This window comes from Anabas testudineus, chromosome 7 (assembly GCF_900324465.2).
Source record: "Anabas testudineus chromosome 7, fAnaTes1.2, whole genome shotgun sequence".
NCBI classification, from domain to species: Eukaryota; Metazoa; Chordata; class Actinopteri; order Anabantiformes; family Anabantidae; genus Anabas; species Anabas testudineus.
Window position 1 is genome coordinate 6782419 of NC_046616.1, and position 27982 is coordinate 6810400.

Below are 27982 nucleotides of genomic sequence, written 5' to 3' on the forward strand. Positions count from 1 at the left end.
AGTGGTGCCCTGGGACTGTAGTTTTTCGCTCAGTCTGCAAACTGTACTGATGTCAACAGTGGTTTGGTGAGTTACTCCTTAAGGTTGCATGGGTTTAAAACTGAGTCTAAATTTCACTTTTCCCCCTTGTTTCTTCTTAGATGTTTATGCATCTTGGTTTTTTCCTTTTAAAAAGTGACTATCTACAGTTAGTGCATGTGTGTAATTTTGCAAGAGTACATAGAGAAGACTCGTGGCTCATTTGTACAACACTGAAATTAAATAGAAAACATGCTGGAGGAGCTGATACAGTCCTATAACGTTTATTTTTTATAACATAATGTCAGTCAGCATAAGTCAGCAAATAAATATATAAAATATAGATGTATTAATTCTAATTTAAACTTTTTGAAGTACTTAAATGTATTTTTAGGTTTTTAAGTTATTTAGACCTGCTGTTCATCAAGCAGCAGTTACATTCCACTCCGCCAGGTGTCGCTAACGAAATCCACGGATGCTATTCTCAGTGACGACACCGGAAACGGTTTCCATTAATGGCTGCTGTCTGGAGAAGTCGTGTTTTAGTCTGAGACTATAATAAATTAAAGAAACTAAACAATATAGAGTAAATAAAAATGGCCGGTACGGCGTCAGTAGCTGGAGAAGTGTTCGTTGATGCATTACCATATTTTGACCAAGGTTATGATGCAGCAGGCGTTAGAGAAGCGGTGAGTAAACAGCCATTTGAGTTGTGTGGGATAACCGCGATGTGTTAGCTTAGACTAGCTAACCATGTTGTACCAAGACATAGAATTGACACACTGGGGGGCTTTAGCAACATTTCACATACAAAATTTAGCAGGTAAAACATGTGCTCTGCGCACTCTTGGCTATTTTAATGCTTCAATATATTACAATTGCATAGTTAACAACAGGCCATGTTTCTCTTTAGATCATAACCTACTGGGGTTAGGAGCGTAGATATGTCCGATGCTCGTTTACAGTCTGTGTGTAGAAGCTCAATGCTATTAGGAAAATCAAAAGATAAACAGTCAGTAAGTGACTTTTTCTGAACATTTCATTTGCTCGTTATAACCTATAGGTGTCGATTTGTGCTATATTATCATAGATTAAAACGATTAAGCAACTAATCAACGCAGAGAGCAAACTATATTAGCACAATATAATACAATACATACAATATTGTTCAAATGTTTTAGGCACTGGAAGTAGGCTTAATATAATATACTTTATATTATAAAGTATATTTTTAATATACTTTTTAATATATTTTTATTCATCTGTCCTCCAGTCATCTGTGCATTGAGGATGCTGTCTCTTAATGAAATCCCAGACTCTTAATGCAGAAATCAGGGTCCTGTGGGGGAGCACACCTGTTAATGCACCTCCCTCATTAGAAGCATGATGAATCTAAACATTCTTATAAAGACAATAACTGTCTATACCTCTTGTACAGCACTGTTTTACATGAGACTTTTACATGTTAGTCTAGGGTGATCCCTGTCCAAAACACCAGCTTTAAGTTGCCGGAAAAGAATTTGAATTTATGGATAAGAATCAATGTACTAATTAGATTTGAGACCACTCTCAGCATTACCTACTCATCCTTTCAGTATGGCTGTCCCTCACCTAGTCATCTTTCCCCAACACAGCAGTTCCTATTTCAGTTGATCATTTGGTGTCACTTGCATATTATGTTGTTGTACGTTGGCAGCTGCTTGGTATAATTGTGTAATCATGCACCAGTATATGCTCACAGTGTCTTATTACTTCATATGTTTTTACCAGCATATTAATGTCTCACTGAAGAATTTTGCAATTTGCAAAATTAATATCGAGAAATGTAAAATATAATCCTTCTGACACACTACTGTAGATAGGTATTAGGTAGTTAGGTATAAAATAACGGTGTGAGACAAGTGTGTTTGTAAAACAAGTTGTAAAAATATTAGGACACTTATCTAAATGCTGAGTGTGTGGACCAGTAGATCCTTTTCTCTGCTTTATAGGAAGTTAAGGAGTTTTAATGAATACAATTAGTGATGCCTTGCTATAATTAATCTGCATGTACACTTAAAAGGGAAGAAAATCTGTAAAAAGTCTGTATTTTATAATTATGACTTCATAGTTTAATCATAAGATCTGTATCTTCTAAGTATGGGATTTTATCACAGTCTCACAATTACATTGACTTGTGTTGCTATGGAAACATGTGACCTAGTAAGTTGGGCTTGTGAGCCAGCTCACTGCTTTGACACCACCAGAACATTAGCACCTAAAAGGAATGCAGCCATCATTAATTAAACTGTCTGCTGTGGAAAATATCTTTTTCTCCATCGTGACACCTTAGCTGCTACGTCTCACTACATTAAACGCCACTGACATATTTGTTCAACTAATGTTGTGTGAAAACACCACAAAGACTACAGAAATATTGTCAGCTATAGTGGTTTGGTTTGATGTAGTACAGTATGCAGTTAGTGTGTCACTTCCCACTTTTAAAAACAGTGGGTGTGTTTGGAAATTGAATGTGACACAGATCAAGCTACATCTTTGTGTATGTAGCTATTCACTACTTCCTTTTCCTACAAAGAAACAGTTGCTCATCTAAAGGTTAATAACTTGGCTCACACCTGAATCCCTGAATATATGTCTTATCTCAGGGTAGCAGCATTTAACACCATCAGTGAAAGTACCTTCTATTGGCCTGTGTTTTGACTCTGTGTACCTGAGAATAATATTCTTGTCAAACTTGGAAAGGCGACACAATTTCCGATATCTAAAACAATCAAAGTCAGCATGTGTTTTTTTTTTTCTTTTGTTCTTTTTTCTTAAATTTCCCCTACTTTACTCTGTATGTCTTTTTGACTGCATAACCAAGTCCTGAGGAGCTGCACATTGTTAGCATAATCAATGGCCCCATTTAAGAGTACCTGTTCTATTTTGTTTGTGGGGAAAAATGGTATATGAGAGTAAAGAGAAGAATTTCACACAGTGGATCTTCGAGTCTTCTGTCAGATATAAGAAAACAGGAACACAATAAATTTATCATCATATTGGAGAACATTAATAGTACATCTGTCAGTGATGTGTGATGGCAGTAACTCTGAACTGGGACAGAAATAAAGAGAGAATAGTTCAGGCTGCATGACATTAAATGCAAAAAGCATGTTTCTCAAGCAAAGCTCTCCATGAGTAATATCGTGGTCAAGGGAAGATATTAGAATAGGAAATATTGCAGCCTACAGTAATTGATGTTACACTGTCAAAGAGTTTAATACCAGACGGAGACCTGCATTAAAACACAGAGGCAAAACAAGTAGGAGAATTTCCTGTTTTACTGAGTGATATACCCTGCTGTGATAAAATACACCATTAGGTTTGTTATATGACTCGCTGCATATTTAAATTAAATAAATTCCTCTATCATATGTAAACTCCCAATTCATTCAGAATATTTCACCAGTATAGTTTAATGGTGGTTAAATGACCACATTTAACGTGATTGTCTGCTTTATAACATTTGCTAATACCACTTAAACTACAGGTAGTACTAGTAAAATATTTAATATGAAGTAGAAAGGTTAATCTAGTAGCTTCTAGTTAATTCTCCCTTTCTCTCTAGGCTGCAGCTTTGGTAGAGGAGGAGACCAGAAGATACAGACCTACCAAAAATTACCTGAGCTACCTGCCCACACCTGACTTCTCTGCGTTCGAGGTGATAAAATCAGCAGATGCGTAAAACCCTCTGTGTGAATTCTGCCATAACATGGCACAAAAACTGAATTTCTTATTTCCTGTCACCCTTCAGACAGAGATTATGAGGAATGAATTTGAGCGGCTTGCGGCTCGTCAGCCCATGGAACTGTTGAGCATGAAGAGGTAAACCCAGGAGCCTGTGTGTGTAGACAGATGTGCTTTTTAAATTTACAGTACATGTGCATATAATGGAAATAATGTAGACTGTACAGCTAAGTGAGGTACTACAACATTTTAACAAAGTGAACCCCTTAAGAAAACACTGCTGTGAATTCAGATTATGGAAACAAGCCAGGAAGTTACAATATGTGCCTCTTGACATTTGACATTTGTGCTGCTTTTATGCAAGCGGCATGGTCTGATTCAAGAGTTACATAGTAAGGTGGCATAACTATCATGCAACATCACAGTGATGGAGGTTGCAACAAATGTTAAACAATCATTTGTCACTGTACATTTTTTTTTAAAAACGGAAAACATTTTCCTTTCTTAAAGATGGCATTTTAAATATATGGCAAAAGTATATAACTAATATTCTAATATTCTGACATGTATTCTTATCATCTAATCACTTGTTTTTCCCTGTGGAGATATGAGCTGCCAGCACCCTCATCCGGACAGAAGAACGACATTACAGCGTGGCAGGAGTGTGTGAACAACTCAATGGCCCAGCTGGAGCACCAGGCAGTCCGCATTGAGAACCTGGAGCTCATGTCACAATATGGAACCAACGCGTGGAAAGTCTACAACGAGTATGTGACAGCGGCCTTCGTCACACACAGTACCTCATGTACAGTTACTCTAAAGACTACTAACAGGGTATTTTGTCTTTTTCTGCAGTAACTTGGCCTTCATGATTGAGATAGCGCAAAAGGAACTTCAGAAATTCAGGTGAATGAAGTCTGGAAATATTTTTTGTTGTTAAGTGTTACTAAACCTGTTTTCACATTTTGACCAATGCATTTTATATACACAGGAAACAAATACAAGACTTAAACTGGCAGCGAAAAAATGACCAGTTGGCAGGTGGAGGCAAACTGCGAGAGCTGGAGTCAAAGTATGTTGAATGTTTACATCCGCATATATCTGCAGGGGGGGGAAATGTAGTTAGGTTGCCTCTGTCTTAACATCTGTATGTATCCCTCAACAGCTGGGTGTCTCTAGTCAGTAAGAACTACGAAATTGAGCGGGCCATCATCCAGCTGGAGAACGAAATGACTCAGCTCAGACAACAGCAGGGGGATGAGAACAAGGAGAACATCAGACAGGACTTCTAGAGCCGCTGCAACTTTCACCCTCACAGCCCTGGTCCACAAATAAATAATCCCTAAATCAAGAAGGTGGAGACATGAAAGTCCTCGTATGAGGGAGGATTTAATGTGAAATTTCACCATCCAAAAACTCTGGCATCCAGACGGCGCTGCCCAGTAACCTAAGTACCAGCACACATCTCAACAGATTCATGCCTCTTGTTCTACTGTAGAAGCAGGTGGAAGAAGGTATAAACCATCATTTGAAGGTTTATACCAAATTCCATATTATATCATATGATCTTTAAAGCAAGGCTATGTACAGTTAGCATAAAAATAACTTATTTATGTTATGTTTATGTTGCTTCTGTTAATGGAAAGTTGAATTAAAGCTAGCTAATGTCAGTTTACTTTAAAAATGAGTTGGCTGAGATGTTAGTTGGCTTTAAGATTCTTTAAGATTACCATCAGTATTTAAAATTATTCCATAAAAGCCACAAAACATTATTCAGCAAAAGTAACATAGTCTTGCTTTAAAATGTAATAAATACCTGTAGTTTTCAGACTTTGAAGTGTACATAGTTTAAATCTGTCAACGATAAAATGATCTCTGTGAGCCCCATCTTGACTTCCATTTTTTTTTATTTTTGTATGCTGTTGTAATAAAATAAACCTTTCTTAGATTACCTATTGAGTGGATTGGAGTATTTCTCAAATGTCCAAATGCTAAAGCTGACTCTAATGTAGGTTCTTGTTCTGAGTTTGTAAAATCCTTATAAAGACTGCATTATATTTTCTGCATTTTTGTAAACAGTTTAATAGGACTTGAAATCTACTATACCTTTGTGCAATAGGCTTTTTTCTTTATTGCATGTAGGTGTAGTATGTTCACATTAATATTCCTCTCTCGATATGATAAGCAGCCTCTGCATCGCTGGACAGTATCATACATTTTTTCTTTTTGGAAAGCTCCATAACCTCTGGTAACACATTCAACCAAGGGTCTAGTTTCTCAGCAATTACAGCTTTAATGGCTAAATGACGTATTGTGAAAAATGCTACTATTAAATATAATACTGTGGCTGTTTCCTCAGCATCCTTCCCAGACAGAGCTATCATGTGGTTTAGGTCCAGCACCACACAGTGGTAGTATTCTTAGGGAAGTTTTTTTAATTAGTCATCTACCTGGTTTAATAATTACACATCTACAAAGAACAGTTTGACCACTCAAGGCTAAGTCCTCAGTATCTCTAATTAGAATAACAGCCAGTTGAATATTTTACTGTAAGGTAACTTATTACTAGGCAAAGATAAAACATCAACTCAGTGAGAAGCTGGAATGAATTCAAAGACAAAATAACACAAACACTTTACAATCTAATACAACAGCACCAAACTTTCCCTGGTTTCAACATGTTTCTGATTCATACTGACTTTATATGGAACTTAAAAGTGCAAAGTGTGTTTATAGAGTATTACAGGACACAATGATGATGATGCCAATCATTATCTATAATAATAATAATATCTTACCATGGTTACAGTATGTTCCACCTAACAGACGGGTCTCCTTAAACAAGAGAATGCAAATTCAGTGTCTATAATCTAAAACAGATTCAAACACCAGTGACTCAAAGTGACTGTGTGTTAATTATTAGTTGTGTTTCAATCTCACTTACCATAGTTATAATACTCCAGTTTAAAAATTCATGTTGTCAAGTTGATTCCTTATGTTTAACTGCTAGGACTTCAACTGAGTGATATAAGACAAAATCCCAATAAATAAGTTTGAATGAGGAGAGGCCATATTTGTTTCATATGCAGTGACACATCAATATCTTGCTACAGTGAGTGTGGAAATGTGCGATTTGTTGTTCTTAGGTTTTCTTTAAACCAGGAATAACCTACTTTTAGGCCACTTGAGAGCAGTGGAAATTAGTTGTGAACACACTGCCACAGCTCTTCGATTGATCTCTAATCCGACAAAGTCACAAAAACATGCCACCTTGCATAATATGCGACACATTATCAGGTGCACATTAAGAGTAAACTACCATTTATTCATTTTATTGCCACATTCCTTGCACAATGTGCATAACACTCATTCATCTGCCATTCTTCCTTTATTTCCTTCTTTGGTCAGGCTGACCTAACAGAGTGATCTGAATAAACATTAACTCAATCTGTGGCAAATCAAAAAGCTCAGCTGCACGAAATTATCTGCATGGTTGTCGAGGAAAGCCAGATGTCCAGCATAGAAAGACCAAGTCTGAGGAGGTTGTACATATACCAGCCAGGGACTGAACTAAAGAAATCTAAAAAACACAGGAAGTCATGCTCTTTCTCTCTCTGTCTTCTACAACTTTCACTCATCTCACGCACACACACAAGTTTGCAGGCACCGTTATACTGTTTGCCAAGAAACTATAGGTTCTCCTTAGGAAAAGTCATCCACTGCGACTGAATCAAATTTCACTTTGTGCAAAACTTTATGGACAGCGTCAGCCACCAGTAGCAGAAGGTAATTTTGGCCATGTTCCAGTCTATATACTGAGAGTGTTGAGAGCTGGTACCAAAGTAACAGCCTCTGGCAGGTTCTGGTTCTGGTCCTGGCCTCCTTTGCTCTGGAGAAACTTCTGCCGATGCCTCTCCTCCTGACGCTTCTTCTTCTCTTGCCGCTGCTGCTCCTTCCTCTGCTTGTTAGATACCTGGGAATGAAGGACGCAAAAAGGTTTGTTTTAAGTAGTTTCCCAGAGGAATCACCAAATTCAAAATTGAATCAGATCTCCTAAGTTCTCTTGAAGTCCACCTTGGTTTTTTGTACGTTGCTGCCCTCTACTGATTGTTTCTGCTCACTGCACTCTGTGGCTGCAGCTCGGCAGGATGAGCAAGATCCTGAGGCACACTGGCCCTGGCAGGACTGGTCTAACATGGAGCCAACAAGCCATTCAGCATTGATGGTAGCTGCACTCAGCTGGAGCAAGTTCTCTTCAACACCTAAGGCAGAACACACACACATGAACATCTGAATAGAACAAACTAATGTCAAACACTCAGTCAGAGGCTGACAAGTGCGTGATTAATGGAAAATGTAGCTCAACAGATGAGCTTGAATGCATGATAATAAAGTTATAAGATCTGTAACAAAGTTGAGTTCAAGTTGTTCTCATTTGCTGCAACAGTCTAATTCTTCCTGCAGCTAATGAGTCAAGTGTAACCTCTGACCCTGGATTCCTCGATTCTTGATGGAGCTCAGGATCACATTGTCCTCCTCTAAGGCTGTGGGGGAAGGGTTTTTCCGACTGTCCCTCTGGCCATCGCCAAACACACGTTGCTGTCCATGTGAATTCTGCAGACTCTGATGCCAGAAAAGTCAAGAAAACATCACAAAGTCCATCACTGAAAATGCCTAAATATTCGTTTTGTTAGGCACATAAATGTTAATGATACACACTTGACATCTAAAGAGGCAGATCTGGAATTTACTACAGCTATTGTAAGATAACTGTTCCTAAATACTGGTCCACTGGTACTCATTTTATATTGTATACCTCTATGCGGAGCTGAGCAGGACTCTCCGAGTTGTCTCCAGTCCGCCTCACACTGTCATAGTGATCTCCATAGCGGTAGGCGATATGCAGTTCTCTGCACACCTGCTTCTCTGCACCATTTATCTGTGATTATAACATTTAAAAATGTGTGGGTACTAGCCACGGCATGATAATGTTCAGATTAAATGGTGTTATTGTAAAGTTTTTGCCTGTTCCTACCTCCCACAGCGGTGTGTTCAGCTGATGTATGACCACTTTCACTTGTTGACTGCGTGCAAAAGCCACAATAGCGTCGTTGCCAGCAAATGTACCAGGTTGAGAGAGGTTGGACACTAAGTGAAAAGAAGACAAAGTATGTATTTAAGGTATAAACCTATGTACATTTTCTTGAACTTTCTATAGTATTTAAAAGAACAAATGTACTGTAAATGTTCTAAAACACTATAATTGGTATTTATGTTGCATTTACAAGTTACCTACCCATAATGATCTGTTTTAACAAAGCACTTTTCCTAGTATTATTTTTTTTACTTTTGTGAGTCAATGTAAAATATACTACACTAAAGACCAAATAATGCAGGAAAATCTGAAAAAAATAAATACTGTTACTCTTATCCTATCAGTCTTCTTGCAACTCTAGTTGGGAACAACTGGCATTAAGTATGTGTCCCTTCATTGCAGGAAGAAGTCATGACCACCAGGGGTCAGTGCACAGTTTCTGGTCAAAATCATCGAAAACAATGGATTTGTGACGTGCAATAACATCACAGAGATGTTCTTTGTTAATGAGGCATTACTTAAATTCTCAAATCTTGCAATAATTTTATTTGATGAGTCAGTCATTCTTCCACTGAGACATTTACTTACAATGTTGTGCAAAGGGCACGTCATCCTCAACAAATGGTTCAAAGTCTTGTCGATGGGACATCATATACTGAACCGTCTCCTGGCGAAGCCGCAGGTGACCCCGAGAATGACCCTCTAACTGGTCACCTAGAGCTCTGAACAGACAGTTTCTGCAAGACACAAAACCTTTCTCAGTAGTGTCTTACTGGGTTTTGGACAATAATAATCACATCCTGCAAAACAAATGCTTCCTAGACGTTCTCTAGTCGTCAACATGACTAATGAATATTGCCATATTATAGCACTAGTGGCATTTGTCTCTACTATACAGCCAGGAAGCTATGGGAACTTCACAGTTTAGTACATCCATCCATTATCGTAACCACTTTTCGTCTTAAGGGACTCTGTTAACCTAACTGCATGTCTTTAGACTGTGGGAGAAAGCCAGAGCACCCGGAGAAAACCTCAGCTGGGATCTGGCCGACCAGTTGAGTAAAACCCAGGCCTTTGTTTCTGTGAGGTGCCAGAGCTAACCACTACATGACAGCCGCCCCACAGTTAAGTAGGAGAAAAGGACATAGAGACTGGAGACATAATAGTCTTTCGTGTTACTAATGATGACACACCTGGTGCCAACTTGACTCTCAGTTTGTTGTATATTCTAAGACTTGAGGTATGCTATTACAATATAAGTGCAGGAAGACAAAGCTCCAGGTCTTACCCATCCCCAGGCACTTCTCTAAGCTTGAGCCCCAGTGCCTGAAGCTGATTGGAGAAACTGACAAACTCTGCCCCTTCATCACCATCTTGAGGCCGGTTTTTGCGATCTTTTACAATGGCCCGACGTGCTGCCCTCTCATCCCTCTTGCGTTCGAGTTCACTTTTTTTATTGCTCCGCACAGGTTTTGACGTCTGTTTCCTAGACATGTTGGCTGATCTGGATACTGTGGGGCTACAGCACCAAAATCTGTCTACTTATGGAAATGAGCAGGCATTTGCATCAACCACTGCCATTCATTTGGAACCTAAAAAGACACAGAAACAAGGGTTGGGGGATGACAAGTTTTGTTAATATATAAAGAGATATTGTTTAAAGTGAGTTCCAAAAAGACATTAATTTTAATAGAAATAAATGAAATATCTCCGAAATGTTTCTGCAGAAAATATTAAAAGTTTTTCTTCAACATTTCAGGTATCATCATGGACAAAACAAATTAAGTTAGAAGTGAACGTGGTGTGGCCTCCAAATAAATTGGACATTGACATCAAATGAAACTGTTGGCCCAATGAAGAAGAGGACAACACGAACGAATGTCAAATATCCAAAAGCTTCAACAAAATTCTTACGGAAGAACTTGAGTATAAAAAGAAGTCTGCTCACTCAGTTCCTTCTCTCCTGAATACAGTAGAGAAATAGACTTGTGTCAAATTTTGGTTTCTCAACAAGTCCCACAATGGATATTTGAAGAAAACTGGCATTGGAGATGCAGCCTCGAGGCAGGGAATGAAAGAGCTTGCCTTGAAAGCATGCCAAGCTGGAAAACTATTTTGAAAAATGATCCACAGATTGCAAAAGAGCACTGAGTTTGACAGCAATTATACAGAAAACTATACAATCAATACATTTTTCTAGGGGAAAATAAGGGGCTTATTTTTATTTCTATTGAAGCAAATTGACTTTTAGAACTCTTCTCGTACATAATGTAGTTTTCTTGTAGGTACCAAGGTTTTTAATGTTAGCCAGCAAGTCAAACATCCCAATATACAGTAGTTTGCCCAGATGTGGAAAACATTTTCCTAAACATGAACTCCATCAGGAAACGTGACACTTTTATACTGAGACTCTAACAACTAAGAAGAAAGGTTTTGGCATACTAAAAACTTAAAAGAGAAATGATTATATAATAAATCAGCTGCTCCATTGTAATCTGAACTTTGTTCTGAGTCGCCATATGCCACTGAAACAAATAATGGTATCGTTATGTCTTTAGCCATTTAACTATATTAACTAAGGCCTCAGTAAAGTGGTGTTAGTTGGACTTATTCTACAACATAAAACAAGATTTAGAAAATATTTCGGTTTCTTTCACGTTTTAGAGATCGATATTTCGAGATAACTGACTGAATCGGCGACATGTCACTTGAAAGCTAACGTGAAGTTCGACAGCAAGGAGCTAGCTAACTAGCATTCACGGCTGGTTATTACATAACAAATCACATCTTCCTGATTGTAGCACTCGCTACATAGTAAACAACTGAAGAATATGAGGCAGTTAAAAGATTTATGCTCACCTTTAACACGCCACGCTAGACAAAATATGCCTTAGTTTCGTTTTTTGCTCTTAGAAATAGTTGTGTAGTGATTGTCCTTTTTGTTTACAACTGCAGTTCCGCATACGTATGTCCACGTACGTCAAAACGTACGGAAGGCGAAATGGGCCAATCCGCAGAGGCGATTTAAAACTCCATTAGGCTGATTGCAGAAGCAGGTTTATTGTGTGAAAACAAAAAATCTGTAACAAAATTACCTAAGCTATGTAAGGGCACCAAAGAGGAATTTGGTGATATCAATTGCCAAATTCAAGTGAATTACCAAGCACACAATTTTAGGCGTAGAGGTAATCAACTAACCAATCAGATCAACCAACCTTTGTATCTGTCTGTCAAGCTATTTACAACAAGTGAGAAAGCTGAGTCATTTTATACTGCAGACTGTGACTCAGGCCAAAGCAGGAGGTTGAGTTTGAGATTTTAAAAGAAAGTCACTCCATCTTCTATTCTCAGCGCTTAGAAAATCTACTCACCACTAACTCCTTGTGATGACTCCACACAGATGGAGAAAATAATGTGGGGGAGGAGTGGGCTCAGAAGCAATAAACAGGATGTTTGCTATGTAAAAGAAAAAAAGACCAGCAGACACACTGAGACAAAATATAGCCTCAAGACATAAAAATGCATCAGAAAACAGGAAAAAGCAGTAAAACTATTCTATTTCCATTTAGAAAAAATACACATTTGGGCGAAGCCAGCTGGCACACGACACACAGGATACAGATCAGCAGAGGTAAGATGCTGAGTAGTTTATTTTAGACCTCAGAGAGTGATGGTATTGTGTATGAGCAGATGAGATATATATATGTGAGCCCCACATACAGAATTAGATTTGTGCACATTAGGCGGAATGTGGTAAAATGTCAACATATAAAGCTGAAACCCAAACTACACATATAAGAGTAACATTACAGGCATGCGTCACTATTGGTGAATCCTATGGTAAATAGAAGAATATTTTCTTTTTTGTATTTCAAACTATGTTGAGTCATGCATCAAAGTGACAGTGATTGACTGGCCTCTCTTGAACCTTGTGTTTGTAATTACTTTTATAACTGTGGTTGTTCAGGTTTCAAGTCCTGTTACCATAATATGTTGATATTACCCCCATTCTGCCCCCTGCAGATTTTAATTGGACTCTGCTAGGGTGGTTCCCAGCTTGGCTCTGTTTCTTCACAGAGAGAAGTCAAAGTGAGGTAACACTAGCAGCACGCCTGCAGGTGACAACAGCAGATGTTTTTGAATTCGGCACCACAAAAGGTAATGAAGAATACCATAAGAGTTGTTATTTAGTCACAGTGTTTCTGGTCCAGTAGTTACATGTATGAAATATGTCCCTATATGATGATTCAGGACGTGTATTTTATTTTCTGCTCAATGCAAACCGATATGTGGCTGCTGTCCGTGGTGCTGAAACGCTCTTCCTCACTCACTGATTATACAAACACTTCTACACTTCTCACACTTTACTGTTAACTTGCTGTTCATGTTATATAGTTTAGAGGATGATGATAAGGATGAAAAGCATGTGACCACTTTTGTAAGTTCTTCATGTATGTACTGTAAGAACTATTACATTTGTCTAACAGTTGGTAAACTTTGCAGGTTTTAGAGGAACGTTATTGTAGACAGGGCTAGTATTGGGTTTCTGAAGTTCCCCCCTGATGTCCTATTAGCTATATAAAGAAACAACTCTCAGGGTTTCTAGTCTTCCAAAAAATGATTATTTGTTTCCTTTTCTGAGATTTATTTTAGACACAACAGGAGCTGTGCAGAATCAGTAACTGAAGAGCTGCAATGTCTGCAAATGAAACAAAAAGCAAAGCAGCATTTGTGTGTGCGTTTGTGTGTGTGTCGCGTCGTTGAAGGGTAAAAGGGGTTAAGCCTCTGGAGAAAAAGGAGGCTAAATCATCGTGAAGAGTGCCATTCTTGAAGCCTGCTCCAGTGCAACTGCAATATCCCCTATAAATAAAAAGCCTATAGGCCATAAAGGCAGTTTGCAGTGCTCCCCTGTCACACCGCCCACCACACACACTATCTCTCTCACACACGCGCCCGTGCACAGCCACACGCACACGCACTAGAGGTGGGAGTGGATGGTCGTGTAGCTGCTGGAAGCCAGGATGGGATAATCATGCGTGTCTGCCGGGCGTTGATGCAGCTGCCGTTGCTTGATCCGGACCGGACTCGGGGCACAGGGTGGGTCTAGTTTCCGACTGGAGCTGTCTGGACCTCATGTCGATGTTATCAAGCATTACGAGAAAGACGAGGGCGATGGCCGCGAGAGGAGTTGGTGCAGCTCTTTGAAACGTCCAGGCGAGAGACATCGACCGCTTTCGCCCATGGAGAACAGAATTCGCCGGTTTTAACGCACAGCCCCGGATTGGAATAACTTGGAACAGGGCAGAGAGGATACCGAAGCAACCTTTAGAGGATTTAGGAAGAGCTCATTTCTTTTTTCCTTCATGTTTTTTTAAACTGGGATAGAGATAGAAACAAGCCTGGAAGAACGGATCACTTTTGCATTGGTAATTAGGAGAGGACTGCCTCCTTGGAGCGAGCTGCAGCCGCATCCGACCGACCCGGGGGATACTTGGATGGAGAGGGCGCAGTGAGAGCTGAGAGAGCGGCTTGCCGTGTGTAGGAGGGGACGGAGGGAGACCGGGCAGTTTGAAGGGACGGGGAGCCAGGAGCGGCGAGGCGGCTCCATGAGCGGCTCCTGCTGGGACAGAGCGCCCAGAGCCCAGCCGGAGCGTCTCCATCGCCGCGGGTAAAATCCCCGGGCTACAGGACGACGGCCAGTTTGGAAGTTTTGATGCATATGATCACAACCACCATGATTTTTATGATTCTTGGTGCTTCAGTTGTAATGGTAAGACATCTTCACCTCCCTCAGCCACAAAGTGATTTTCTAATTCACGCACCATAATCCGAATATTAGGCTACACATGCTCCGTTAATGTTCAGTATTTTGCGAGAAACTACCTTACAGCAGGCCATCAATGACATGTGGAAGTAGGTTAGCCTACCTATAATTACCTGCTGTCATAAATAAATAATCTAAGTCCGTTTTTGAGTCCCCCCTCTCAGAGCGGGAGGATCCTCCAAGATATGTGTTCTGTCCTTTTCTTTATAATCCTCATTGTCGTTATTTATCTCACTGATAATAAAAGAGTCAGTGGCTGTCTGTAGGAATAGCCTAGCCTATTGCTTGACATGTCCCAGCTGACTGGTATGGTTCTTTGCAGGCGATAGCCTGTTTAATGGACATGAACGCACTACTGGATCGCTTTCACAACTACATCTTACCGCATCTACGAGGGGAGGACCGCGTCTGTCACTGCAACTGTGGAAGGTAAATGCCATCATCCTCCAGCGATATTTGTGTATAAACATGGTGGTTTGTGCTTTTTATTACCCGTCAATTCTTAATTACTGAAGAGGCCTCGAAGATTTCTAGCGGTGAAGCCCCGCAAAGCCAAACCGCACACCAACCCGATTGTGCGTTTACATAGCGGCTGATGTTTCCAGAGAGGTTTTGATCATTTTCTCTAACAGATCACACGTTTGGTCGCGGTGTGTGTTTTGTGCATCGCATGAGAGGGTTTCGGTTTTGCTGCATATAGCCTGCGAAGGTGTGTGTCGGAGCCATAAATAGGTAATGAACTATGAGCAATGTAGGGCCGTTGAAAAACAATCTGAGCATCAAGTGTGCGATTCACACAGTACAGGCCTGCGACGTGACTGTAAAGCTGCTGGGCCGATAATTATCAACATATGAGTGTTGAGGTGAAGTGGTTATGGCTAAAGAAGAGCTATAGGGCTGAGGGTACTGGCTCATCAGCCTACCTGCTGTTTTCTCTCACACAGAGCAGGGTCTAAGTGGGGGAAACACAGCAGCAAGACGCTCATTAATACATCAATTTGGTTTAATCTGCATTATTATACATTTCCTATTACCAGTAAGCATGTAGGCTGTGTGGATGAGCAGAGACACAAATGGGCCTCAGCCTTTTTCCCCCCTTTGGTCCTAAGTCTCCACAGTGCCAGAGGGTATGGCAACAGTGTTGGAACAAGATTTAAAGTAAGAGTCATTTTACCCAATAGATTCACACCTATATTGTTCTCTGGTATTAGATTATGAGTGGCCCCATGTCCCGCAGGCGGTCTAGCTGCAGCCACGAGAACACATTTAGGAAGGGAAATGTCACTGTTCATGTTGGTGCAAGCTGAACAGATGCACATTAAACCAAAACAGCAGTCTATAGTGTGCATACTGCAGTAAGGGGGGCTGATGTGCTAGCAGCTCATTAGCAGCATTAACAGACCAATTCCACTGTGTTTTCTAGCCTGTAAACGCAGAAATGGGTCATCATCAGGTGCAATTAGATTTTGCTTGTTGGAGAGGGATAACCTGGGTCAAACTTTGAAAAAGGCATCTTGCACAGACCGATGTAAGAGATGTGACATAGACTAAGCAAGATTCTAAAAGCATGTTATGGAGGTTGGAGGTTTGTGACTAGATGATGCACCCCTGACAGTCTTATGTTGTAATATTTTGACAACAGTGTCATCGTTGCCACTGCTAAAAGAGCTCCAATAATAAATAGCTAGCAGAATTGTGAAAATGTAGAAAATAAAGTATATAAATAATATAAGCAGTTACTTCTTAATGTATGATGACAAAAGATGCAGCATCTTAAGAGATTTGTTTTTGTTTAATCACCGGCAATGGCTGCATAAAATTATATCACTGGACAGTATGCAGTCAAACCTCTACTCAGATTAGTTTTCATGTTACTGTAACCACACTGTCTTTCACTGACCTGGAAATGCTCCTGAATGAGAGTCAGTCATCTGTTTTCACGTAAACAGCAGAAACGTGGGATACGTGGCTGAATAGAGCGGCGCTTGGGCTTTTCTCGCCTGCCCTTCCATCCGTGAGGAATGGGGGTGCCGTGACGCCTACAGCGTTCACCTTATCAGACTGGAGGACACAGCCAGTGTCATTTCGTTTGGCAGCCTCTGAGCTCCGATTTGGATGTAGTTGTAGCTTCTCTGAGGGGGTGAAGCCTGGCCTACAATAGCTGCCTCTGTGGTGAGAAGGAAATCTCGGAGTGAGCGTTGCTGGGTGCACTCTTATTGGTGCTATGTGGTTTTGTGAGGCTGCAGGATGACCTAAATGCACTAATGAGGAATTTCCACACTAAAATAAATTTAAAAAAAATTATATTAGATTAGAAAAAAGGACCAACACAAGGATTTTAAAGGTGCATGGGAAAAGGACTAATAAAGCCAGCATTAAATAATCCTTTATTTTATCTAAAGGCTTATGAGCTAGAGATTTCTTCAGGGAAAAGGAACCTACAGGAAGATTTTAGGTTATGTTTACATCTAGATTAGCTTTGCTTTTTAAGTAAAACGTTACAGTGTTAATGGACCTCAGTAGCTGAAAGGCTCAGGTCAGTGAGGTCCAATAGTGGCATTTGGTCTCCCCCTGTGGCTCCACTGCTTTTTGGGAAGATATTTAAATTGCTAATCTGCGACAATCTGCTGTTTGGACAGTGAGTCCCAAAATGATTTGTTGATCAAAGCATGGTTAGATTTTCTGTTAAATAAATGTAATTTCTATGGGTGATGACTTTTGCTTTGACCAAAGCTGCTCATGATTTTCTAAATGTTTGCCAAACAAATCAGAAACATTAGACTGACTCTAGATCCAGTTCAACATAGGATTTTGCCACAAACATTAAACACTGGATGAAAAGGTAGCAGCTTCATTAACTAGGTGTAATGTCAGAGATAGAGATAAGAGAAACAGAGATATAGTTAAATATGTAGAAAACCTGTGACACAGTGTTCATAGTAGAGAGTAAAGTTAGTTCAGTTCAGTTTCCAGAAATGCAATACTACATCGATGGAGTACTCTTTTGTTTTGATACAAATACCAAAACCTGCTATCAGTGTAATGTGTGAGTGAATCTGTACTCACATCGAGCAGTTAAATCTCTCAGCTCCCACAGTGTTTGTCAGACAACTGCCTGTGTTGTTCGAGTTCTTTGTCCCCCCCTCAGGAATAAGAGTATAGTAAGACTTTCATATCAAGTGGCTGCATCTGCTTTACAGTGCAATCAGACCAGTGCTGGAGGATTCTGAGCAAATGGATAATCGTGGATCAGTAGGTGCTGCAACAGTTAATGTACAGACTTGTATGTCATGTTATTATACATGTAGTCCCTTAGCTCTCTCTGCAACAGACCAATTTATTCACTGATCTACAACAAACACTTATTTTCTTTAAATTCCTATTAGGGCTGTGTAACATTTCCCTATTTTTCACTGCAGTTCTTCTTTCTTCTCCTGTGTGATGTGGCCACCTGGTTAGTAGCAATCACGCTCCCTGTGGATTTTGGAAACACAAATAAAACTGACTTCATAATAAACCTTTTCATGTTTCTCCTAACAAATTTTACAAGTCTTTCTTATATAAACTCATTTTAATCTATGATAATTATCAAAAAAGAAAAAAACATGAAGCTCACTATGATAACAGTAATTGGTAGTTATAAGATATAACTCTCTTGATACACTAATTTGCATAGTTTTATTCATCCACAAAGGTTTTTATTGACTAAGTAGGACCTTTAGACTCTAAGGGCATCGGAGGAAATGTCTTATGTTCTATCAGGCTGAAAAGACAAATAGGCGAAAAACAATAGTCACCGAAGAAGGTACAGTAGCAACGTAGTGCTCTCTCTCTTTCGAGGCCATGGGTTTTTTTTCTGCTAATTCACAATCACAACCCGACCATAAACCTTTCTGCCTAAAGTGCAGCCTGGGGACACCCAGGGGACCTTGAGAGAGCTTCAGTGGGTTTCCAGCAAGGTTCAGATTAGTGCAAGTTCTCAAGTTCTATAAAATACTGTTCTCATTGCAGCTGTTCATAAATGTATTCATGCATGTGGTTGTCAGGGCCAGGGACATGTTGGAGTCTTTTCCTCTGTCAAGGTGAGGTTACACAGAGAAGTGACAAAGTAAGAAACACCTGAATAAAAGAGTGGAGAAACAAATTCAATCATCAAATAGTGAGAAAGAAAATGATGTGAATCACATGCCACAGCCTTTGTAATCATCACATTTCAATCTAACTGAACAATTGAAGCATATTTTGAAGCAACATGTTAAACAAGGTTCAAACAACCATCATCTGTGAATCCACACATGAAAGAAGAAGAACCACACAGCAGAATGATGTTCTGAGTGAATGAGTTCAGATACCACGAGCACAGCAACCTTTATTTTATGATGGTTTTCCATTAAATATCTTCATCCATATGCTTAAGGAACTTATCTTTGAATCACAGGAATAAATGATTATTTAAAGATTGTATGTCCAGCACTCCCATCACCTTCCTGTCTGTCCTCCCCCCAGGCATCATGTCCACTATGTAATTCCATACGATGGGGACCATTCCTTGGTGGACTCCTCAGAGAACTACTTTGTGAGTGACAGTGTGACCAAACAGGAGATGGACTTGATGCTGGGGCTGCTGCTCGGCTTCTGCATTAGCTGGCTGCTGCTGTGGCTGGACGGAATCCTTCACTGTGCCGTCAGGGCCTGGAGAGCGAGCCGATACTACGGTAAGATGAACACATGCACGTAGATACAACTAGAACACACAGCCATCCCTGGAATATCACAAATCTTTCTCTTTAATTTGATTGTGTGTGCTAAGGTGTGAATGTATTGCAACTTGACAGGAAATAAAACAGCATGCTAACACAGAAAATGTAACATCTTTATTTGATCAGTGATATAGCAGCATATCTATATTTCAAAGCAGATTCTGTGTTGAAAAATGTTGTCAGCAAAGAGATTGTATGGAAAAATTTACCATCCACCATGTTATCTGCATGTGTAAGCACTTGCCAAGTTAACACAGTTGGTGGAACCGTGGAAAATGACCGTCCCCCCATTGCTTGTTCCATTTTTTGGCTCCTATCACAGATTTTTTTTTTCTCAGTTTACTGCAACCTCTTGGAAAATCATGGTCAAACCTTCCAACTGTGTGATGATTCAGACATAGGTTATCAGAGGTGAAACTAAATTTAATTGGCTGTCTTTTCTTTTAGACAGCCTAAATTCCTCAAACCTCATTTTACTAATAATCCTAATTTGTTTTCAGGAGACAGTCATTAAGTGTAATTATGACAGTATGTTCTGAATATATATAAGACAAGATAAAATCACATCTGCAATTATTCAGACTTTCAAAAAAAGAAATAGCAGAAGTGGAAGTAGACTTTTATGATAGAGGAAATCTTTTTCAGCATACACATTTATCATGATCGCTTCTGTAGCGTAATCATTTTTGCTTTATCTTTATGGTACAAGTTAGCTAATGGGTAAAATGGCCGACCCCTAAAATTTGTACTTGCTGTTGATGCAGTTGATAACAAGAATGTACAAGAGTTTAAAGTCTAATTAATGTACTAATCCAAAGAGGGAATGACCTCCAAAACTATAATAATAACTATATTATATAACTACTAACTATAATAATACATCATTATTTATTAGACATTAAGCAAAAACACTCAAGTACAAATCATTCTTTAAAAAATTATTCTTAAATACAGTACATGAGAAAATGTACTGAGTTTCTCACCACCTCTAGTTATAAAGATTAAAATTTTATATAGAATTTACAAAACATTTAAGTAATTTACTTATGACATGGATGTGCTAATAAAAATAGTAAAATGCTGGAGATAAATATGAGATTTAAGGAAGGGTTTAAAAGACGACCCTAACTTGCGAGCCTGAGCTCCTCAGGCACTCTCTCCCGCAGCTGATGGACACGGACATCTCTTATGGTGATGAGGAGAGACTTGGAAATCACTCGACAGGCTCTGAAGGAGGATCTCACGCAGCACTCTGGCTCACATGGGGCTGACAAATCACACAAATAAGCTGACTTAAATCTTAAAAATCAATTCTAAAATTGACAAGCATTCTGCAAAGGGAGGTGAGGATTTAAGTAATAGCGTCACTTCCCTCAGAGAGAGTTTGATTAACTGTTGTGTGTTGATATTTCTCCTGCTAAGACCACATGTGTCACCACAATGAAGGCTGGAGGAGATAATAGCGTGAATGACCTTCTCCAAGGCAGCAAATAGAAGAATCTCATCATAATGATGTGTCCTAGTTAAATAAAACATCCAGTTTAGCATCCTGTGGCAGACCTGTGATTATTGACTTCTCTATATTTGATGACTGGCTATTCTCACTACGCATTTATAAGGAACTTACTGTCCGTCCAAAAAAAAACTGTGGCATCGTTTCAATAAGTGTCTCAACATTAGTGTCTTCTGACATGGTTGTTTAAGAAATGAGAAGCTACTCACTGCATCAGTTTTTTCAGGCGGGCAGTGTTTATAGTTTTATCCTAAAGGTTTGGTGGTGACTTGCATCACCAGAATTTCTAAAAAAGTGCAGGATACAAGCACAATTCAAAGCTTTGTTAATAGTCTTTAAAACAGAACAGCAGCATTACATATTTGTATCTGTGGACAATAATCAGGAACCACAGACAGACACTTGGGGAACTCCAGAGAGTGAGATCTGTATAAAGGCAGTAGTTTAATCATATGACCCAATCTTGCACAACTCCACTCGTGGCAACAACACTTTTTGTTGAATAGATTCAAATATATCATGGTCTACTCTACTCCACATATTGTTGTATATATATTTTTATAAGAGTGCAGAGTAACCAGACGTCAGTTAGAAAGAGTCAGATATAGATGCTTTTAACAGTTTTTAACAAGATATTTTGACACGTTAAAGTAACCAGAACATAGCTAATACATCACGTATTACCAAATTACTAATTAAGTAGGTCTGTTCTGTGACTGAGAGCCAACGTTCACAATAGCTGCTTCCTGACACTGCTAAATTCAGTCATCATTGCTTTTATTTTTTACAGCTGTGCCTTACCTACTGTCACATATCTAAATATCTTCAGTGGAAAAGAAGCCTCTTCTCTGACACCACCCATTGAGGCTCTAAGTACCTGCACGCCAACCCAGGTGTTTCCAATTATTGTTGCTGATTAGCCCTCCTGTCAGGTTGAAGATGGGTGCAGCTGTGTTAGGATTTATGCAGGGCCACCACACTTAGCTACTGAACTGAAAACAATAGGTGTGCTACATTTGGCTGAGCTGCTTGTTACACAGTGGCAAGGATGGGAACACCTGTTTAAGGGGAGTGCAGGCAGCATTAAAGGTAGATGCTGTTACGTTAAAGGATAAGGTTGGTTGTTTTCTATAATTTTTGTTAGTTTCAACAACTTACACAGCTACAAAAACTGATGATTGTGATTGTGTTTACTGGTCATAATGGACCATTGCTGCTGCACTCGGTGACATGTTTCATTGGTATAAAAAATGTGGAGTCTGCCTTTTGTCAAATAGAGCTCTAAAGGCACCCATCACATTTTACCATCCCGGACGGTAGAAAGAGTGTAAATGACCATGCTCCACTACTACTAGTTTCTCACTCTACAGATAACTAAGGATTACGGGTCTTCAACAAGCTTACAAGAGATTGTCAGATGTGATGGATTCATACACACACAGCAGAACTGCACTTGCTTGAGTTGGAGTATTCACCAAAGGAATAACAACAGAGACGTGTCGAGATGGAGAGACTGCTCATACTACATTGCTCCTTTCCTAGCTTCTCAAGCTCTGTTATAACTAAAGACTTTTGTAAGACACATCACCTGGTGTGTGTGGAGTGGAGCTCTATTATAAAGACAAATACCTTCAACCTGTTTCTGTATTCAGGAAGTAATGCTGACACAATTCACTGTAGGTTTATAAAAAACACAACCTTATCCTTTATCACATGAGAATGGAGATTCTGTCAAGACCCTGAAATGAGTCTTTCCTCAGTTTTGACGTGTTGTCAAAGACGGTGTAGTATCTTCTATAGATTATTAAAATTGTCTGTGTGACTTTACAATATGTATGCAGGTCTTTGAAGTAGCTGACAACATTATATCTGCCTTAGGGATGCACACAGTGCACATATAAAGAGAGAAAAATGAGAATAAGATGAAACGTAGATGCTTTGTGCCAATGTGCATTAACCTTACAGGTTTTTGTATATCCACAGATAGAGACATCAAGTATCTTGGTGTCTAGATGTGTATATTGTCTAAATGCAAATACTATGTCTGCCACTGTACATGCATATAAATACATATCTGCACTGAAGATGCAGTGCTAGCTGAACTTTTGTTGTATAATGAGAAAATCTGGTGAATTTGTCAGTAGCATTAAACAAACCGTCACACAAATTGCTTTTGTGTGATAATAGGCACAACAGAAATATGAATATGCATCTAGTAGCTAATGAGACTGGTTTAAACCAGGCTCAAGAAACTCCCACCATCTGCTGTGCTGTAGTGAAACTATATCCCCACATACCATGTGTTTAAATCAAACTAAGTGATATTTGCCTGTTAATTTCCTGTGGCCTGTCTGCAGTGTCTCTCTGATATCTATTTCTACTTCTTCTACTACCTCTTCCTGACAGATGAAGGATGCAAGTTACTTTGGTACAAGAAAAAAATGCAGCAGATTCAATGATCACAAGATGTGCTGTATAGTTCACCAGCATCGTTTGGCTTGTGTGGTTGTGCAGATATCAGTGACAGTAAAAGAGCAGTTACTACACACAAAAATGAAATCACGACATGACAGCATGAAATTCCTCATAGTCTGGTGCTCTGCAGAAGACAACGCAGAGGATTCATCTCAGAGCACTGATGCTCACTGATGAGCTCTGTGTAGACATCCTGGATTACAGGGTTGTTGTTTCTCACCGGATTTTTGTAAGTGTAGGGACAAAAAACAATTCCATTTTCGACAAATCTACATTTTGAGATACTGAATATAAAACTTTAAAATAGGATTCTGTCTGCTGTTTGGTGCACAGCATCAGGGTGTGCCTGTTTTGTGGAGGTGACCTGGATCCTCAGTTTTAAAGATAATGCTAAAGTAGGTGATATGTGACCTGGATTCTTGGACCAACATGGAAAAGCTCCTCAGGCAGAATGGGAAAGTATCAAGCACTGATAAAAGCCCAGTGTTTATTACTGAAAGTAAACTAACATGGGTTTTTCAGATACAACATTTAATGTGCTATTTAGAGTTGTTTTGCAGAAGCTGCTACAATAAACAGGGTGTGTGATTTGCACAAGGTTTGATAGTTGCAGGTTAGTGCTTTGAGGTGTGGAGGGTTTTGCAACAGCGAGTGCGACAGTGCTGTTTTCTTCAGTGCATTAGTGTAACAGTGTAAAATACATCATCATAAAACACACCTACAGAGGAGGGAACATCCATATTTATCAGCAGCAGTTGCAGCAATAGAGTGGGGGATATAGCTTCGTCTTTTGTACTGGGAGGGAATGCCCCTCGCCTCGCTCGTGTATGTGTGTGTGTGTGTGTGTGTGAGTCGGTTGTGACGTTAAAGCTAGGTCACACTCGTTTAGCCTCCTCAAGATGAGGAGAGAACGTGAGCCTGACAGGGCGGAGAAGGGTGTGTGTGTGTGTGTTGAGGATGCGGGATGGAGATGCTGTCATATCCCCCAACCCCCACTTCTATAGACCTGCACACACACACACACATACTCTCCCCTCCGGAGCTATAAATAGAATGAGAGAGAGCAGCTGGAATGGCAAGTGAGAAACACACACACACACACACACACACACACACACACACAGCCAAAGACAGTGCATTGAGATGCACATTGATTCCCACTGCTTTTTTCCCTTCCTAATTCCATCTTTAGCTCCTCCCTTCGCCCTCCCTCTCCACTTATTGAATCTACTCCTAGCTCTTTCCTTTAAAATGCTGCTGCAACTACTTTTTTTTTTTATCACTCATGTACCGTGAATATCTAATACCGGAGTCTCTTTTTGCAAAGATGCTGGGGAAAGAAAAACAATCTTGGAAATAAAGAAAATGTTGACTTTGCATTGAGCATTTACTTTTTGTTCTCCATTACGTCTCCTCTAAAAGAGACAATTGTATCTGCGCCTCCCATTTTCTGCCTTATTTTTTATTATCCTTTCTCCATCTCCATCTTTTTATTCAAATGAAAGAAAACCTGTCTTCGTTGCCCTTTTTCCTTTGGATACCCTTCAGAGCAGTCCTTGTGGACAGCATACCCATTCACAGCTATAAATAACTCTGCCTCTCTTGCTTCTCACTTCCCCTCCACCCAACACCTCACCCCTCTTTCGCATCTCCACCACCACCTCTCTCTCACCACTCGTGCATCCTCTAGCAGGGCCATTTGCTGCTGGGTTTGCTGTCTGGGGCTCTCCCCGCCTTCTTCCCTCTGTGCTGTCTGTGAACCTCGTTTCGCTTCATCGGCTCCAGTTTATAACAAGCACAAATGTCTGCTCTGTCCTTTGCCTCTTGGAGTTGTACACCATGCAATCGTGAAATCCCACTTTGTTTCCAGACAGCCTCTGATTTTACAGCAGGTCAACCTTTCTATTGTAAAACCTGTGTTCTGTATGTATAGAGCAAATAACAAAAAGCAGTGTTTAGCCTACATTTCAAGTGGGAACCCTTTTTTTAACTGTAGAGAGATAATGCCCAGTGACACGTGCAACAGCTCAACCAAACACAAATGTGGAGAATCAAGGGCACGGCACATCACGGTGCACTTGAAGAGATTGGTGCCATTTACTATTCTCATCCAATATTTCAGTCTGGTCTCTGTCCCTCATGCTCACCTCTACTTCCAGGAATTAGATGTTGTTACAGGCATGATGATGCTGGTGGCTGAGAGACATAATAAACCTCAGCTTCTCCATTCCTAGGTTTGTGTGGAACTCGTGACTCACTTTTATGCAGTACACCATGGAGTACAAATATCTTTACAGACACAGTCTGTCTGATTTCAGGTGATTTGTTTTGGCTCAGCACTGAAAATACGTAATGTTTTGTTAAAGATCTGATTTACATTTCAGAAGGTTTACCCATTCTAAGAAAAAAAATATTCCCTTATAAAATATATATTACAACATTTTATGGTGGTTTGCCTGTAATGGGATATAGAGCCAGAAAATCTGTGTGTCTCTACCTTATAGCTTCTTGGCTTTAGTGTCTTTACACACCTGCATTCATTTTTCTGCACAAATGAGACTGGTGCTAGTTAACAATAGACCACATAAAGCGTGAGTGCAAGTTTTCATGCATAGTCATACATATGAAGTCTAAACTGTTCTTCTTTCAAACTGTTTGGGCTTTGTAATTGCTTGCATGTGTTCCTCTTGATTTACTGCCATCACATTAGCACCACAGGAGCCAACATAGTGGGTAGCTAAAGCTGTGAGCACTGCGTAAAAAGAGAAGGTTCTTTGGTCTCTTGCCTTTATTTGACAGTCAAGACAGGAAACAGAGAGAGAAGTAAAGAAGAGGCCACATAAGAAATGTTCACAGCCAGAATCAAATGGGAGATGTAAAACATGTATTTTATCATTTTTTGTTTAAAGATGTCTCCTGTCTGGGCTTCTATTGTAACATAGAAACTGTAATCCCACTGTCTCAGACCAGGTAATGCTTGAAAAAGTTCTTAACCTCTTGTTGTGTGCAAATTACAGCAATAATAACCTGAATTTACAAAATACCATTTTGTAATAAGAATGTATTTGTACAGTACACATTAATATATAGTTATTTAGATAGTAGTATTCTATTCTAATATTTTGTGAACAACCAGTGAGATACCTATTCTGTTGTCACAGGACATATGTCCATTACTGAGCAAAAAAACGAACTAAACTAAACTGGAAATATGTGAAGAAAGGTGTAATGAGTTCCTCATAACTTATTTTATTTAAACTTAAGTCAACCAACTGTCAAGAGTGGGGTTTAAACAACAGATAACATTGAAAGACACACTCAGAGGATTTTAATTGTAAATTAGTTTTACAGTAATCAGGCTGTAATCATTTCTACCTAAACTGTTTAAAAAACAAACTCCTTTTCTTTTAACCTTCATTTTATTCAGAGTAGCTTCACTGTGAGCAACGTCCCCAAACCCTGTGGGAGTTCATGTGGAAAATGGGTTGTGGTAACCTTGAGACCCCGTCTTGTAGCCAAAATCTTTTTACCTTTGCTGCCGTTGTTGTTGTTGTTGTTGTTGTTGTTAAACTTTCACTGCGATCAATTATTTTTTAACAAGAGAACTCTGTGTACACAGAATAAATAAAATACACATAGACTAAAATATTCAATCCAAAAAACCCTCAGGCAATCAGGAGTAACAGTAGATGTTGATAATATGCTTAGATTGAACACATACTTAAATAAATGTGTGTTTCATCAGGTTTTTACCAAAGCAGACGTGGGAACAAGCAGCTATTCTGTCACCTACAGTAGCTAAATCTGTGCATGGTTTCCACGTCCTATTCTGAGAAATCTGATTCAACATACGCCTTTTCTAACTGCGCTGATACCTCTCATCTTTTTCCCCCAGACACCCCGTCCTGGTCATGGCTGCCCCAGTTTTGCAATCTTCGAGACCTCCGTCGCCGAGCCCAGCTCCGACAACTGGAAGACTCCAGCGGCAACATGGTCCACATCAAGCAGAAGCTCTATCACAACGGTCACCCCAGTCCCCGTCACCTCTGACTCTAAAAAACGAAACCACATAATAATAATAACAATACTATAAAAACTACAAATGCTCCCTTAAAACACATTTCTCCTCCCTTTCCAAAACTCCCCTTCCCAAACTGCCCCTCGGCCAACTGTTGCCTCAGAGAAAACTGCCCTCCTATTGTTCATAACATGGCCCCCTGAAACCACACGACAGGACTTTCTTATGACTAAACCTGGCCCCTGTCAGCACTATAAAAAAATTATAAAATAAAAAATCCCAAAATGGAGCAAGATGATGATTATTTGTTGCTACTGAAATCTTGTCTTATGTCCATGTCCACTGCTGTGGGAGAAGGAAGAAAAAAAAAATCATTTTTAAGGGTGTTTTTTCTGTATAGAGACATTTTCTGTGTTCATTGTTAAACTTGGCATGCTCTTTTAGAACAGGGTAAGATGTGGGCAGTGTATGGAAGAGGGCGGCAAAACGGGTGTCAAGATTTTTTATTTATTTATTTATTTATTTTTTCTCTATTGGGTGGGAAGGGGACTTT

At 39.6% G+C, this 27982-nt stretch overlaps 3 protein-coding genes and 1 long non-coding RNA gene across 4 annotated transcripts; 3 read left to right on the forward strand and 1 right to left on the reverse strand.

Annotated features, from left to right (window-relative positions):
* The first annotated feature begins 529 nt into the window (after positions 1-529).
* On the forward strand, positions 530-5695 carry bcas2 (BCAS2 pre-mRNA processing factor). The gene is made up of 7 exons (XM_026368486.1): positions 530-707; positions 3626-3718; positions 3812-3882; positions 4350-4511; positions 4600-4650; positions 4736-4816; positions 4910-5695. Exons 1-7 carry the CDS (start codon positions 615-617, stop codon positions 5034-5036), a joined length of 678 nt encoding a protein of 225 aa, XP_026224271.1. The 5' UTR covers positions 530-614; the 3' UTR covers positions 5037-5695.
* A 1349-nt stretch (positions 5696-7044) lies between these two features.
* otud3 (OTU deubiquitinase 3) lies at positions 7045-11794 on the reverse strand. Its single transcript, XM_026368485.1, has 8 exons — positions 11699-11794; positions 10128-10431; positions 9428-9576; positions 8780-8892; positions 8561-8683; positions 8235-8367; positions 7819-8006; positions 7045-7717 (listed from the first exon to the last, which is right to left on the reverse strand). Exons 2-8 carry the CDS (start codon positions 10331-10333, stop codon positions 7553-7555), a joined length of 1077 nt encoding a protein of 358 aa, XP_026224270.1. The 5' UTR covers positions 10334-10431; positions 11699-11794; the 3' UTR covers positions 7045-7552.
* A 2043-nt stretch (positions 11795-13837) lies between these two features.
* Positions 13838-27916, forward strand: tmem240a (transmembrane protein 240a). Its single transcript, XM_026368548.1, has 4 exons — positions 13838-14609; positions 14986-15092; positions 19170-19378; positions 27307-27916. The coding sequence occupies exons 1-4, from the start codon at positions 14553-14555 to the stop codon at positions 27459-27461; spliced, it is 528 nt and encodes a 175-aa protein (XP_026224333.1). The 5' UTR covers positions 13838-14552; the 3' UTR covers positions 27462-27916.
* Positions 21948-22368, forward strand: LOC117152878. Its single transcript, XR_004463389.1, has 2 exons — positions 21948-22052; positions 22307-22368. It is a non-coding gene; the product is annotated as an uncharacterized LOC117152878 (long non-coding RNA).
* Positions 27917-27982: the final 66 nt, after the last annotated feature.